The 15,435-nt window shown below is 32.7% G+C and overlaps 1 protein-coding gene and 1 pseudogene across 1 annotated transcript; one reads left to right on the top strand and one right to left on the bottom strand.

Annotated features, from left to right (window-relative positions):
- Positions 1–3,233: 3,233 nt before the first annotated feature.
- Positions 3,234–13,100, bottom strand: LOC134266144 (perlucin-like protein). Its single transcript, XM_062748385.1, has 5 exons — positions 13,007–13,100; positions 10,559–10,738; positions 10,157–10,273; positions 9,896–10,015; positions 3,234–3,337 (listed from the first exon to the last, which is right to left on the bottom strand). Exons 1-5 carry the CDS (start codon positions 13,098–13,100, stop codon positions 3,234–3,236), a joined length of 615 nt encoding a protein of 204 aa, XP_062604369.1.
- Positions 4,327–5,493, top strand: LOC134266143 (uncharacterized; annotated as a pseudogene).
- Positions 13,101–15,435: the final 2,335 nt, after the last annotated feature.

The following is a 15,435-nucleotide window of genomic DNA, read 5'->3' as shown; positions in this document are numbered from 1 at the left end:
TATTTTTCTTTTTTGCATTCTGTTTTTTTTAATAGAAAAATATTCTTTGTAAAGATAAGTAGAGAAGAACGGAAGACCTTATTTGCTGCTGTAGCAACAAGAGTTTCTAGTCTTATTATTATTTTTCTTCTTCCTGGGAAAATTTTGTCCACGAGTGATCTTGTAAACTACACATCTGACTTAGGTGAAACCTTTTTAGGGTTAGTAGGCATGTTATGTAGAGTTGCCAAACAAAGGTCATTTTGCGCGCACGTGCTTGCAAGAGCGCGCACGTGCAATAGGTGAAATTACCAATATAATGGATATTGCCGTAACTTTTCTATTTTTTTGATGAAATTTTTTGAAACTCATAATGTAAGGATACATTAGTAGTATAAACAAGATAGCATGGTCAAAATAGCAAGATCTCACGCGCATGCACGTGCGCTTCGCTCTGATTGGATGAAACTAAAGTCTCAATTACTTTCTTGTTTCTTGTCATAATCCTTTGAAATTTTGAACATAGTCCTACATTATGAAGATCTACCACATGATATATAAGAATTTTCATGAAAGCATGCGTATGTGCGCGTGCTGCAAGTTGATTGGCTGAAACTATAAATGGCAATATCTCCTTTGTTTTTTGACGAAATTCATTGAAATTTAAAATATAGTCATGCATTAGGATATCCTACAAAATGATATAGAAAAAAATCATGAAATTACGTGCATGCACGAGTGCTGCAATCTGATTGGCTGAAACTTTAAATGTCTATTTCTCCTTTGTTTTTTGACGAAATTCTTTGAAATTTAAAACATAGTCATGCATTAGGATATCCTACAAAATGATATAGAAAAAAATCATGAAATTACGTGCATGCACGAGTGCTGCAATCTGATTGGCTGAAACTTTAAATGTCTATTTCTCCTTTGTTTTTTGACGAAATTCTTTGAAATTTAAAACATAGTCATGCATTAGGATATCCTATGAAATGATATAGAAAAAAAATCATGAAATCACGCGCATGCACGTGTGCTGCAATCTGATTGGCTGAAACTTTAAATTGCTATTTCTCCTTTGTTTTTTGACGAAATTCTTTGAAATTTAAAATATAGTCATGCATTAGGATATCCTACAAAATGATATAAAAAAAATCATGAAATTACGCGGATGCACGTGTGCTGCAATCTGATTGGCTGAAACTTTAAATGGCTATAACTCCCTTGTTTTTCCACCAAACAGGATGGGATTTAGAACATAGATAGATGTAAGGGACTTCTACAAGAAGATATGGTAACCATGCACATGCATACACGTGCTACAAGAAGGTATGATCATCATGCACGTCCACGCACGTGCGTGCATTTGAAACGAGTATATTTAAAAATACTCTTGAATGAGTGATTTTTATTACTTTTGGACTGAATGCTTTAATATATAGTATATTAAAATATATAAATAGTGTAGACAAGATGATATGGTCATAACGCACATGCATTCACATGCGCTTGGGTGCAATGCTAAAAATTGAATATAATTGGTATCCTTGTGGGAAAACGTTGTTAAAGTCAAAAATGCACAGAGTTTGTCTTATTTAATGAAGCTTACAGGGAATATGGCACCGAAAGGGAGTTGGGGAGCGTTTGGGGAACATCTGTAACGGTTCCCGTTACAATTAGCACTAGTTTATATTGTTTTTATGGACTTTTGAACATAAAAACTATTTGTTATCTCCATATATTCCATATCTTGTGTACAATGAGAACCGTGTCTTAATTACTAAAACAAGTGAGACCATAATATATAAAACAACAGCAGGATAAACTAGTTTAACATATTGTGGGACCCGTAACTTCTATTTCATGAACAAGATTTTTTACCACAAAAAACTTCTAAGTGCTAAAAGTCTCTTCAACATGTAAGTAAACATGCATCCAGAATGAATTTGAATTACCATATCTATACTGGATTCCAAAACGTCATAAAAATCCTTAAAACAAAGATACACAGCGGGTTTTGGAAAATGTTCTACCAAGCTTATATCTTTACTCTTCACTAAATATTAACAGTGGTGAAGGAGTATTCTCTTCCAAATGTAATATGTGGAGATAACTAACGATGTTAGAGTTCAAAAGTCCAGCAAACACGCTTCATTCACACCTTTTTATCAATGCTGAGCTAGAGACTTCCTAAAAAAATATCAGAAACTTTAATTTCTTTTTTATAATTTTTAAAATAAAAGATACCATGCATTCAATTCTGATACAGGGTTCTTTAAGTTAAGGGCATTTAATAAAACTTTTGATTCATTGCTCTCATGTATATATAGTTTCATGCCCCATTCGAGATCTTTTTTTCACTCACATAGAGACATCACCATGGCTTCAAAAGTTTGCCTTTACTCGGCACATCGGGCTATTAAGCAGTGAGTGATCTTTATCATGCCATCATCTGCATGCTGCGACACGGAGTCTCTGTTTTAAGGTCTCATTAGGCGAAGGAACAGTTGTTACTCATTTTTTTCAGCTTAGGTCAGTCGCGGCCGAGATACGAACTCACAACCTCAAGATCACAGAGTGAGCGCTCAACCGATCGCGACAGAGCTACCGTGAATGGTACTAAACCTCTTGAAAGGTGATTGAAAAAAACAATTATTTTTCCAAATATCATTCTTCATAAAAATAAATTAAAAACTTTTAACCGCTTAAGTTTGCTTAACCATCGTTTTAAAATTAAAATTGTTATGTATCTTTCTCTACTGGAATATGCTACACAAGAACTTTTTCATCTTTGGAGCTATGAAACAATAAATACTTGACATCGTTTTGAATCACAAACACAATTTTTGAATATTCGTTAGAAATCTACATCATATACTATAAATAAAAAAAGATATAACAATTCGATGAATAGATAAGTACAATACTTACAGTCCTGTTTCTGATTGATGAAGTTCACTGCTTAACCAGTCTTCCTTATTTTTCGAAAATGCGCGAGTGAAAAATGTCGAAAAAAGCGACAACTTGATGGTAAAAATGTTGAAAAGTGAGGAAATTGTATTATGAAAAATCACAATAAAGGGTCATCATTTTCTTTCTTTAAAGATACCTTTATCCAGGAAAAATCCTGAATTTAATAGGAGATTGAAAAACTTGAAGCCTTGTAAACAATAACCATCATTATTCATTTCCATCCAACTGTAACTTTTTCAAAATGTCACAACATAGAAACTTGGCATTTTCTAATAATAATATTAAAATGTAAACGTCTTACTCGTTCTTCCAGAAACTGAACCAATTTGACAGACAGATGCTCCACAGCCACATGTCAGGGAAGATATACCTCCAGAAGGTCTCACTGTAGAGTCAAAACAAATTCTCAAAATAAATCACAGGGAAAACAAAACATTGCTTTCATGTTTATGAAATATCGAGACATACTGAACTCAACTACAAATCAAATTTTGCAGACTTATCCATTCAACAATTTGTTTCTCACAATTGTAGATCACAAACTTATTGCTACACCTTTTTATAGAGAAAAAAAATAATATAAAATGTGGAGATAACAAACAGTACTATTAAATAACAACTCAATTTAAAGAACACAAATCGGCAGAGCAAACAGAGGTTTGTCAGGTTTAATTATAATACGAGGGTCATTCAATAAGAATGCAACTTACAGCATATCATAATAAATCTTGAGGCAATTTTTTTTTCACAGTTGAAAACTTCTACTAAAGATGTCCTAAAGACAGAAAACCCTCATGAATTTTCCTACTGACTTCGCAAAGAAATTCACTTTGAAAGTAAGCATGGTCACTACACTGAGCGGAAAACTGTTTATGAATTATCTCTGCCAAGAAAATGAAAATAACAGTGTATGTGAAAACTGTGCTTTTTACATAAATTGCCGAAGAACTCATATTTAATATATGATTTTTCCCCATTGAGAGCCTCAGTCTCAAATGAGATGAAGTTCAAGGTCACGTAATCATAGAAGTTTGTGTCTTTTCATAGTTCAGACACGAGTGATGTTAGCCGTAATTCTTTTCGGATTTTTTTAATCCTTTTATTTAAAATTCCACTGGTTTTGTAGCCAGTGGTTTGTAGTAATATTGCTAGTACAGAACACATGTTCTTTGCACTTTTCCCATGTGGGAATCTGTTGCAATTAGCGTTGCATTTCTTTCAACATGTGTTGATCAAGACGTGCAGCATTTGATTCAGTGACGTCACTGATGCAGGGGCTGTAGCCCCGTGCGCCATTTTGCTTTTACACGTCATGTGGTGTGGAGTAAGCGTTTGAGAGTATCTTAGAATCCCATTGCATTCTTTCTTGGCGGCATGGCTAATGAGCCGGGACCATCATCGCAAATGCGAGAATCCACCAGCTATGATTTAGTAGATCAAGTTGACGAGGATGCCGTTCGTGACGATAACACGAAGCATTCGAAGCAGCATACTGAAAATATGCGTTTCATGCGTAATTTCATGCGTAAATTTGCAGATATGTCTAAGACCATGACTTCAGTTTAAAAGGAACTTATTGCTTTGAAGTCTGACCGGTCTTCAACGGATACAATTCCGGACGTTTCGAGGAAACGCGGACAGAATAAGAGTAGTTCGCCACCTCGCAAGAAAACGAAAACGTCTCAAGCATGCATTCGTCCTTCTCACGAACTTAGTGATAATGACTCTGATGTAGAAAATTCAGACAATTCGGATGCCGATGAAGCACTTAATTCCCTTATTGAGGGAGATGATAGTATTCATGATTCGTCAGATGATGATAAGGTTTCTGCTCTTAATGAACTGTCCGAATTTTTCGGTGATGAAGACAAGACGAGCGAACCGTTAAGTTCTGAACTGGCAAAGATTATGGAGAAAATGTTCATGACGAAAACTAACTCGGAGAAAATTTAAGAAATCTCCAACAAGTATGATAGGCCGAAAAACATTAACAATGTTTCTGCGCCAAAAGTCAACAAAGTCATTTGGGAAAACATGTCATCCAAAAACAGAGCAAGCGATATTAAATTGCAGACTACCCAGAATCTCATAGGAAAAGCCATGATTCTGACATTGAGACTTTTTGACATGCTTATTAATTGCAACTCGAAAAAAGGATTGGTTGATGTAAAGAAGGCAAAACAGTTGTGTGGTGACATCCTGAAGTTTCAGAAATGTGTTTTCCACAATTTGTCCTACAAGAGGCGGGAACAAATTATCCAGCCAGAGAAAAACAAACAATTTGTAAGTTTGTGTTCTGCAGAGAGCTCTTCAGAAAATTTATTCGGAGACGACTTGGGCAGTCAAGTTAAGAATGTGCTAGAGGCAAAGAAACTGGCTCAAAAGATAGGAAATAATGATTTTGGTGGAAAATACAGAATTCCCAAAGTGTCCCATAGCTACGGGAAGAAGCCAAGGTACGGGACCGAAAAAGGCAATTCTTTTTTGGCCAAACAGTTCAGCTTCAACAAGAAAAAGAAGAAAGGAGAGTCAAATCAGTAGATACCCATGATGTTAGTATGTCTAATAATTGTACAATTGTAGATCAATTTGTATTGAAAAACACGCCTAAAAAATTTACTGTAGGCAAAATCAACAATTTTTTTTACATAATTGGTGTACATTAACTCACGATAGTTGGATTCTTGATGCTGTTAAAGGTTACAAGATAGAATTCAAATATGAACCTTTTCAATTTCACATACCAAATTCGCTAAAATTTTCTGAAATTGAATATGAAGCAGCTCAAAGAGAAGTAGAAAAATTTTTAGAGAAGGGAATTGTAGAGAGTGTTAATGAAAATGAGAATTTTTAGAATTATTCTGAATTTAAAGAATTTAAATGAGTTTGTTGACAATCATCATTTCAAGATGGGGACATTGAGGTCAGCATTATCTTTAATAAAACCAAATTGTTGGTTTAGCTCACTTGATATCAAAGATGCTTATTATTCTGTGAAAATTCATGAATGTAGTAGACAATTTTTAAGATTCAGGTGGGAAAATAAAACATATCAGTTCACCTGTCTACCTATGGGATTAGCCAGTGCCCCACGTATTTTTACAAAAATCATGAAGACTGTTTTTGCTGAACTTAGGAAATTTGGTCATTTGAATGTTATTTACATAGATGATGTTTTGTTATTGGGCAATACGAAAGATGAGTGTGAAATTAATTTAAGAGACACTGTTAGGTCTTTAGATAGTCTTGGATTTACTATTCACCCTGATAAAACTCAGTTTTATGCAAGCCAGAAGGTTGTCTTTCTTGGATTTTTATTAGATTCGGTTACAATGACAGTTAGACTTACACAAGAGAAAGCTTAATCTATTAAAGAATTTTGTGATATAGTTTTGAATCAAAATGAAGTGACAATTAAACAGGTTGCACAGCTTGTAGGCATGTTTGTAGCCTCTGAACCAAGGGTGGAATATGCTAGACTTTCTTATAAGACCTTAGAAATTGAAAAAGACTTGGATTTAAAGATTAATCGAGGTAATTTTGAAGCTCATATGACAATTTCTCATCAGAGTAGGATATTGCTAAACTGGTGGTCTCTTAATGTGTGTAAATCCTTTAAACTATTAACTAGACCCCCCCCCCCCAAATTCATTTTCAAAAGCGATAGCTCAAAGTTTGGATGGGGTGGAGTGAATGAAGATTCAGGTGAAGCAATAAGTGGATTATGGGACAAAAATATTTGTGAGGCACACATTAACTATTTAGAGCTTTTACCTGGGTTTTACACATTGAAAGGCTTAGGAGAAAATATTTCAGACTCCCATGTTAGATTATGTACGGACAATTCAGTAGCTGTGTCATATGTTAATAAGCAAGGGGGCAAGATTTCAACATTGAATGAACTAGCTCGTGAATTATGGACTTGGTGCATAGATAGGAATATCTGGCTGAGTGCAGAACATGTCCAGGGTGCAACAGACATTATAGCCGATTCCTTATCTAGCAAAAATGTAGATATGGAATGGAAGTTAGATGAAGTGGTTTTTGATAAACTGACAAATTTGTGTGGAAAATGTGATATAGATTTATTTGCATCAAAGGACACTCTCAGTTGAATAAATATTATTCATATACACCAGACCCAAATGCAAATAGGAGTTGATGCCTTTGCACATTCTTGGAGAAATATTGACTGTTATTTATTTCCTCCTTTTAGTGTCATAAGCAGTGTCTTGAAGAAGATCGAGGAGGAGGAAGTGCAGTTTGCTCTGTTGATAGCTCCAGTGTGGAAGACGCAGCCATGGTTTCCGCAGTTGATGCATCAAGTTGCAGGTCCATGTTACCTTCTTCCGAAAACAGAGATTCTCTTGAAATTGCCAAAAGATCCAAAGCGACGACATCCCTTGACAAAGATGAAGATGGCTGCGTTCAGTTTGTCCAGCGATGCTTGTACAGTAGAGAATTATCAGAAGAAACTGTCAATATTATCTGCAGATCATGGCGGGAATCCACAAAAAGACAATATAGGGATTATCAGCAAAAAAGGTTGCAGTTTTGTTGTGAAAAACAGAGTGATCCATTTAAAACAGATGTTAATTTAGTTTTAGAATTTCTTACAAATTTGTATAAGAAAAATCTTGGTTACAGTGCTTTGAACACGGCAAGAAGCTCGTTAAGTTCATTTTTGTCTCTTTCTGATCACTCGAGTGAGAAAATAGGTGATCATATATTAGATAAACGTTTTATGAAGGGTGTATTTTTGTAAAGACCAACTTTACCCAAACATCATTTTACATGGGATGTAAATAAGGTTTTAGGATATCTAAAGACATTGTCTCCTGTGCAGGATTTGTCTTTGTTTCAGTTGTCAAAGAAATTGGCAATGTTTATAGCTTTATTCTGGACAGCGAAAACAAGGTTTACATCTTCTAGATGTTAGAAACATTTCTGTGAGAGATGATATGTTAATCATTAAATATGGTGACCATTTGATCCCTACGTCTCTCAATGGAGGAAAAATTACAGTCAAACTTCACCTTCCAGGTAAGTCTCGTTTAACTTTATAATTTTATATGTAGAAAGAAAGTTATCTTTAATGCTGTATACTTTTAAGATGGATACTATAACTCAGAATAAAAAAGGAGTGTTTAGATATTACAATCAATCTGGCAGATTGAAAAGGGGGCACCAAAATATATCGATGTTATGTGCCACATAATATCTCAAAATGCTTAATTGACGTTGAAAGACATCGTTAAGATACTAAACATTAAATCATCACATAATTTTGTAGAATTCTGACAAAGAAATAAAATTAAAAATATTTCTATCAGATAGACGGCTAATTTTCTTACAAATACCTTAGAGAAAACATGTGGTAAATGTGGAAATGCTCTATTTAAAAAGGATGTTTTTTTTTAAATAAAAGATTTGATAAACTTGCTTGAAATATGACTTAACGATGTGCACTTTTTTATTGCCGAAAAACAAGATTGATAATCAAAAAAAAATGTGGAATCAAAGAAAAGGTGTCATTTTACTAAGGATAAAGAGAGGCAAGTGTTCCAAACATATTTCATTAGTTTTCGTGTATTTCGAAAGGTCCATTAGTATCCAAAGGAAGGACTAGCAATGGTAACTTTTATGTTCGAATTGCACCAAGTAAATTTAAACAAATTTCTTGCAAGGGTAGTCCAAATTTCGGTGACAAGGGTATTTCTCCTGTGACTGACAACGCAGTTGCATATTATAGGCCTAGAAAAGTAAAAAAGATTTTGAAAAAAAAAAATAAAGTGAACAGAACTTTTCTATCGGTCATATTAGATAGATCTAAGACATTATGAGATATTTTTATTCCAAAACACATGAAAACAATCAAAGAAATATTGTGCAATGTCAGATACTAGTATGTCATGGGAAATGATATTCGTCAGTGCCTTTTGGGAATCCCTAAAGATGAGTATGCTGAGGTTTTCTGTGCATGGATACAAAGACATAATACATGTGTAAACGGTAACAGGGAATGTATTAAAGGATTGAAACTATTTAGAATATGTATTACATACCTTTTCAAATTTTTAGATGAGTTGCATTATTTACGACCCTTGTATCAATAAGGTATCATTCTTGCAATCTAAGATACGGCAGAGTCTAACACATCTGTTTTAATATTTGGATTTTTACTGGACAAAGAAGCCAATGGTAATCTAACAACAAAACATTATGACTTTTCTTAAATTCTTATTTCGAAGAAATTCAATAGGTTCAATAGGTTTGATGAGAAATATTGTGAAGTAAAAGAATTTTAAAATTGTAAAGTTTCCTTTTTCAAATTATTTATTCAATCTTAAAATAATAATGCTAAAGTACCGGTGATATCTCCATTATATATTTCACGTTTTTAATTGTCTATAATAATATTGATTCCCCGATATTCGAACACAATTCATGTATATTTAAAAAGTAGCAATAAGTTTGAAATTATAAGAATCAGAATTATGTATTTGGCGCAGTTACATAATTTTATAATACTTTTTCTAAAAATGTATGATTTTTTATGTTAAGTATGTTTATGTTTATTTACTAGTATGCCTTACATCTTGAACAAATATTGCAACATACACATTTTTGCAATTATTAAGTAGTTTTGATTATATCAAGTGAAAAAAAGTGTGACTCTATTTTTAGCCCTTACTAGTAACATTGTGAGGATAGAAATCCCTTAAGGTCTGCTTATTTGTAAATATTAATATGGCCTTCTTTGAGCAAATGTGACATGAAAAAGGAATTTAGTATAAAATACAATCATACTTTTTGATTGATTGATTGTATATTGTATATAAGTCCCTCTCGAGAATTTTTCACTCATATGGAGACGTCACCGTATGCCGGTGAAGGGTCATACTTTTCTTATGATAGATATTGAAATTTGATGATATGATACCTGGTTTTGAGCATAAGTATTTAGGAATGGAAAGCTGACAATTAACGTCGTTCCAATTAAATTGATGTGTCTTCCACATATGTAAACAATGACCATATCCACCATCATTGTTCGGTTCTCCTGAAAGTAGAGTACAGCTTCTTAAAATTCTTCAAATCAAAATACTAGTATAATAAAATGAAATGCGCTGTAAAAGCCTTGAGGTGAGATTCAGCATTCATTTTTTAAAAATAATATTGACCTTCAGGTAGAACTTAATACCTTTTTGCCAGGTAGAGAAAGAAAACGGTTCCTCCCCATCAGCCCATTCCCATGTTCCCTCTCTCTTAACATCAGTTCCCGCCAAATACACTCCAAATGGACCTAACAGACGCCTGTCTTCAAAATCACAAGAAAAAATTTCTTAAAACAAATAACGCCATTTTAAAATAACTTTTTTAAAAAAAAAATTATACATTTGTAATAATTGAAACAGTTTTTTTTTTCTAAAGTTCATATTATTACGTTTAAAACCATGTTTAAAATATGCAAAAAAAAGTGTCATATCACTTTCAATTATTAGTTTGTCTCCATTTTTGGAATAAAATTTTAATAGACATTGAAAAAAATGATAATGAAAGTTGGAATTTATTTATCTAAGAAAAAAGCATTAAGAATTATTACATTTTTGGACAATGAATGATTGGATTCTTCTATTTGACACTATCGGTAGAGTCGATCCATGGACTCTACAGCTATCACGAGCTTGATGCCAGTTCTTGGATTCAGGAAACAGTCTGTAGCATTTATCTTCAAATTTGTCCCATCCTCTGTCACAGTGATAGGAAACAGAAACTGCATCTACTTTTAATTTAAAACCAGAAGTCTCTGTCGAGACTGTAGCTCTACTGGTTTGTACTTATAACAAAGGATGAGAAAAGAAGCCATTGCCATCAGACCAAAACTGTAGAAGAAGTAGCATTTTAAAGGAATTTCACAGACATTTCTATTTTTAGTAAAAATGGCATTACCGTTCATTGAAATCAAAAACTAATGCACTATTTTATGTATCTTAGTGTAGTCTACTTGTGTGCCAAGTTATATTGAAATCAGACCAAAATTGTAGGAGGAGTAGCGTTTTAAAGGAATTTCACAGAAAATTTTATTTTTAGTAACCATGGCAACACTGTTCATCGAAATCAAAAACCGATGCTTTATTCTATGTATCTTAGTGTATTCTAATTTTGTGCCAAGTTATATTGAAATCAGACCTAAACTGAAGAAGTAGTAGCGTTTTAAAGAAATTTCACAGAAAAATACTATTTTTAGTAAACATGGCAACACCATTCAACAAAATCAAAAACCGATGCGTTATTTTATGTATCTTAGTGTAGTCTACTTATGTGCTAAGTAATACTGAAATCGGACCAAAACTGAAGAAGGAGTAGCGTTTTAAAGGAATTTCACAGAAAATTGTATTTTTAGTAACCATGGCAACACCATTCATCAGAATCAAAAATCGATGCACTATATTATGTATCTTAGTGTAGTCTACTTGTGTGCCAAGTTATATTTAAATCAGATCAAAACTGTAGGAGGAGTAGTGTTTTGAAGGAATTTCACAGAACATTTTATTTTTAGTAACCATGGCAACACCGTTCATCGAAATCAAAAACCGATGCGTTATTTTATGTATCTTAGTGTAGTCTACTTGTGTGCCAAGTTATATTAAAATCAGACCAAAACTGTAGGAGGAGTAGCATTTTGAAAAATTGTTTACAGACAGACGGACGGACAGACAGACAGACAGACGGACGGACGACGGACACCTTACTATCGCATAAGCTCTTCTGGTCTCTGACCAGCAGAGCTAAAAATCACTGAATTTAAAAATTGTTTAACTGAAAAGTGCCAAGATAACGTCCAATGGTCGAGTTGAGAAAATAATGTATAAACAATAAAAAAGTGTAGTGAGGGCATAGAGCATGTACTCAAGTGGTAAGATCAGGTGCTTAGGAAGAGAAGGCATCCCCTGTTGACCAGTCAAACCTGCCGTGAGCTTAATGGATTTTATAGTTAGACAGATTATTTTATTCAGATTCAGCATAAAAACCAAGGTCAAATGAAAAGCATATATAAAAAAAGGTCAGCTAAAAACCACCCTATTAATTAAATTTACATGACTTAATCATTGCTATAAAGAACGTTCAAAAAAGCTTCCAAAATATACATTCAAAAATACTTATTTTTTACGTGATTTTTATAAATTTCTGTTATATCAACTTATCTCTCAATAACCTGTTTCGTTTTAAAATTCAATATTCTCAAAGCATGTTGTTAATGAATGAAGGATATGGAGATAACGAACAGTATTCAATCTCAAAGTCCATAATACAAAATAAGAGCAGAGCAAACACGGACCTCCGAGATATCAAAGGTGGAATAAGGTGTCAGGGATGAGTGAGCATCCTCTGCCGACCGGTCACACCCGCAGTGTGCTCCATGATCAGGAAATAACGGAAATAACGGAAAAAATCCCTCGTCAATTCAGTGTATAAATAATGGACTAACAATTGGTATGAAAAACGTCAGTCAGCATTTGACTCAATGATAAATTGTATTTGCTGACAAGGTCACTGTATCGACCATAGAACTTACGAAATGATGAATGAATGAATTCAAAATACCTTTATTATTTGAAAGGATTATAATATCATATGCTTTTTTTTTTAATTTAACCTTTGGTACATAAAACTTTTTTTGAATGAAATTTCGATATTAACCCCCTTCCCCACAGTCACGCATGTTAGCGCATATACCATTTCCTATTTCTAACGCAAAATCTCGCATATACAGTTTCCCCGCAATCACGCATTTTCACGCACTTTAACAAGTTTATTTAATCTTTAATTTTTTGCCAAATTACTTTCATTTTATACTTTCTTAAGTCTAATAGAATAATAAAAGTTATTTTCTTATTAAAATATTACGTCATAATATTATTTACGCTAAACTTGTACCACGCTACGCTACGGTGCATAAGGTTAATCAATCTCTTGATCTGAGCGAAAGAAATATTCTTAGGCATTTTAAGTGATTCTTTTTCAGATACTGAGCTCAAATTTCTCTAACCTGGTGTAGTGTAGTAACTCTTGGACTTCCGGTCAAGAAACTGCCTTTCATGCTTTTGTAACGCATGAGCCTGATGATTCGTTATGTAGTGCATATTTGTATCTGCAACTCTCCTTTTCCTTTATTTTGAGAATTTCAAACACGAGCAATGAAAATAAGTACTTAGTCATTTTGAGAAAACAAAGGCATCACATCCGGAAAAGAAAGATTTTTTTTCAGAAATTTTATTACTACATGTATACTAATAATTAACAGATTCAAAACCTTGAAATCCCAAATTATTGTCAAATGTTCTAATAAACATGCAATTTTTGATTTCTGTTAAGGTAGGACAAAACACCCCTGAAATCTATTTTAACTAATTTCTTAAAAAGTACTGGAGAAAAAAAGAATAATATCACTATATTGACATCAATGAATGATCCCTGTCAGATTCAATTTTCTTTATTTTTACACATTTTATTCTAGGACCCATTTGAATCATTCTCTTAATTTTTTTGTAAAAATTGAATTATACATTTTCTCTTTAGAAAACTTAAACTGTCGGATATTTACATGTGAAATTTCAATTCCGACGCTATTTATGTTCTATTTTTACTTTATATTTTACTAAAATTTTCCAGTATCAATATGACGTACTGATTTAAAGTAACAAAAAGGTTATCTTTATTAAAAGTATTTTAATAAATTTGCAATAGACCAATTAATAATTCTAAAATAAGGCTCATTTTTAAGTCGAATGTCTGATTTCACAATCTTCTTACAGGGGTCTGATAGGCCATATTTCAGACTATATGGACAAAAAATGTGTGGTTGAATTTCTTTCATATCATATATAAAGAGAGATTTTGTATCCTAGAACAAAGTATCAAAGTTTCAGAAAAATTGAATTTGAGGAAAAAGAAAGTGGGTGCACTAGATGGGCAGTCGGCAGGAATCATTGACACGAAACAATTCAGATTTAAATGTCCAAGCACCATGTAGTTTTAATGCATATGTACGTACATCTTATAGAAACTGCATGGGAATGGATTTCTGTTGTTTGTTTATTTGTAAATATTTTTTTTTCAATTATAAGGTGTCAAGAAAGATAAATTATCTAATACATAGTATGCTGGATACATCAGCTGTACATTTACATGATTGTAATAGAATATACTAAATAATTTTTGTGCTCAGTTTTCAAATGCACTAAAATATTGAATGTAACAGAACGATCGAAGTTGCTAGTTTTTTTTTAATATATTCAATATTTGTTCATCAGGTGTAACTTTGTAGTTACAAGTTCATGTATGTTTATTTCCATTTGAGAACGTTAGCACTATAATAGACAAAATGTAAACGCATTGAAATATAAAACAATGTAAAATAATGTATAAAACATAATTTGTTACTTTATTCAAGAAGTATTTAAAATTCAAAAATTTCAAGCTCAAAGAAAAATAAAATAAAACAAATCACTGTATTCGAACCTAAAATACTGCTTCAATATATATAACTTGAATCCAGCGACAAACCAATGTAGCTACCGCGGAACACTATACATAGCTGGTATTTAAATCATTATTTAAAGCCAAAGTCCTATACATTTGGACTTTGTCAATTTTCTACCAGAAAATAAATGTAAAATGTTTAGATTTTGGTATTTCTGGGTCGTCTCTCCATTTTTTTAAACAACTGGAAAAAATTTTACGGTTAAAAATACACTGATAACACATTTAAAATTCATGGAGAGAAGACCCAGAAACAACAAAATTAATGAAAAACGACTACAAAAGAGTCGATTTTTGCATCATTTGACTGGTACGGCTATAGCCAGGTGCATATTCAAATAAAATCAAACATATTTAACTGAATATTTGCCCATTTTACCTTTACCAAAAACACAGTAATTGTCTAGGTTTTGAAAAAAATGTATAAATCAATGATATTTTTAAAATTCTTTCTATGAGCCACTATTCCTGCCGAATCGCCATCTAAAGCGCCCACTTTCTTTGGCCTATCTATTGTGTACTACCTTAAGAGGGCTAAAAATAAACCTCCGGTATTTGAAAGAAAATTATTCAACCGTTAAATAACTGATTTAGCAAAGTTGAAGATGTCCCAACTTTTTCGGTACAAAGTTATAACCTGTATACAATATTCCCCCTAAAATTAGGGTGTAGCGTTTCTTTTGGGTTTGAGTATTTATTGAGTGAATAACAAAATGGACATAGTTTTGCGAATAACCGATCAGCGAACGAACTGAATAATAAATAACATATTTACTTATTTGGTAAAAAAAAATTCACCAGATGTAAAATATTGACCTACCTTTAATTCCATTTAGAACACACGCAAACCAGAATAGGTAACTATTATTCAAAATCATTTTGTGATCACCTTTCCATTTAAATATATTTATTAACAAATTGAGAATACTTCATCCC

Source organism: Saccostrea cucullata, unplaced genomic scaffold (assembly GCF_032062105.1).
Source record: "Saccostrea cucullata isolate Sc308-1 unplaced genomic scaffold, CSIRO_AGI_Scuc_v1 ctg10763, whole genome shotgun sequence".
In the NCBI taxonomy this organism is placed as follows: Eukaryota; Metazoa; Mollusca; class Bivalvia; order Ostreida; family Ostreidae; genus Saccostrea; species Saccostrea cuccullata.
Note: the sequence above shows the minus strand (reverse complement) of the source record. Positions and strands in the feature narration are given on the sequence as shown.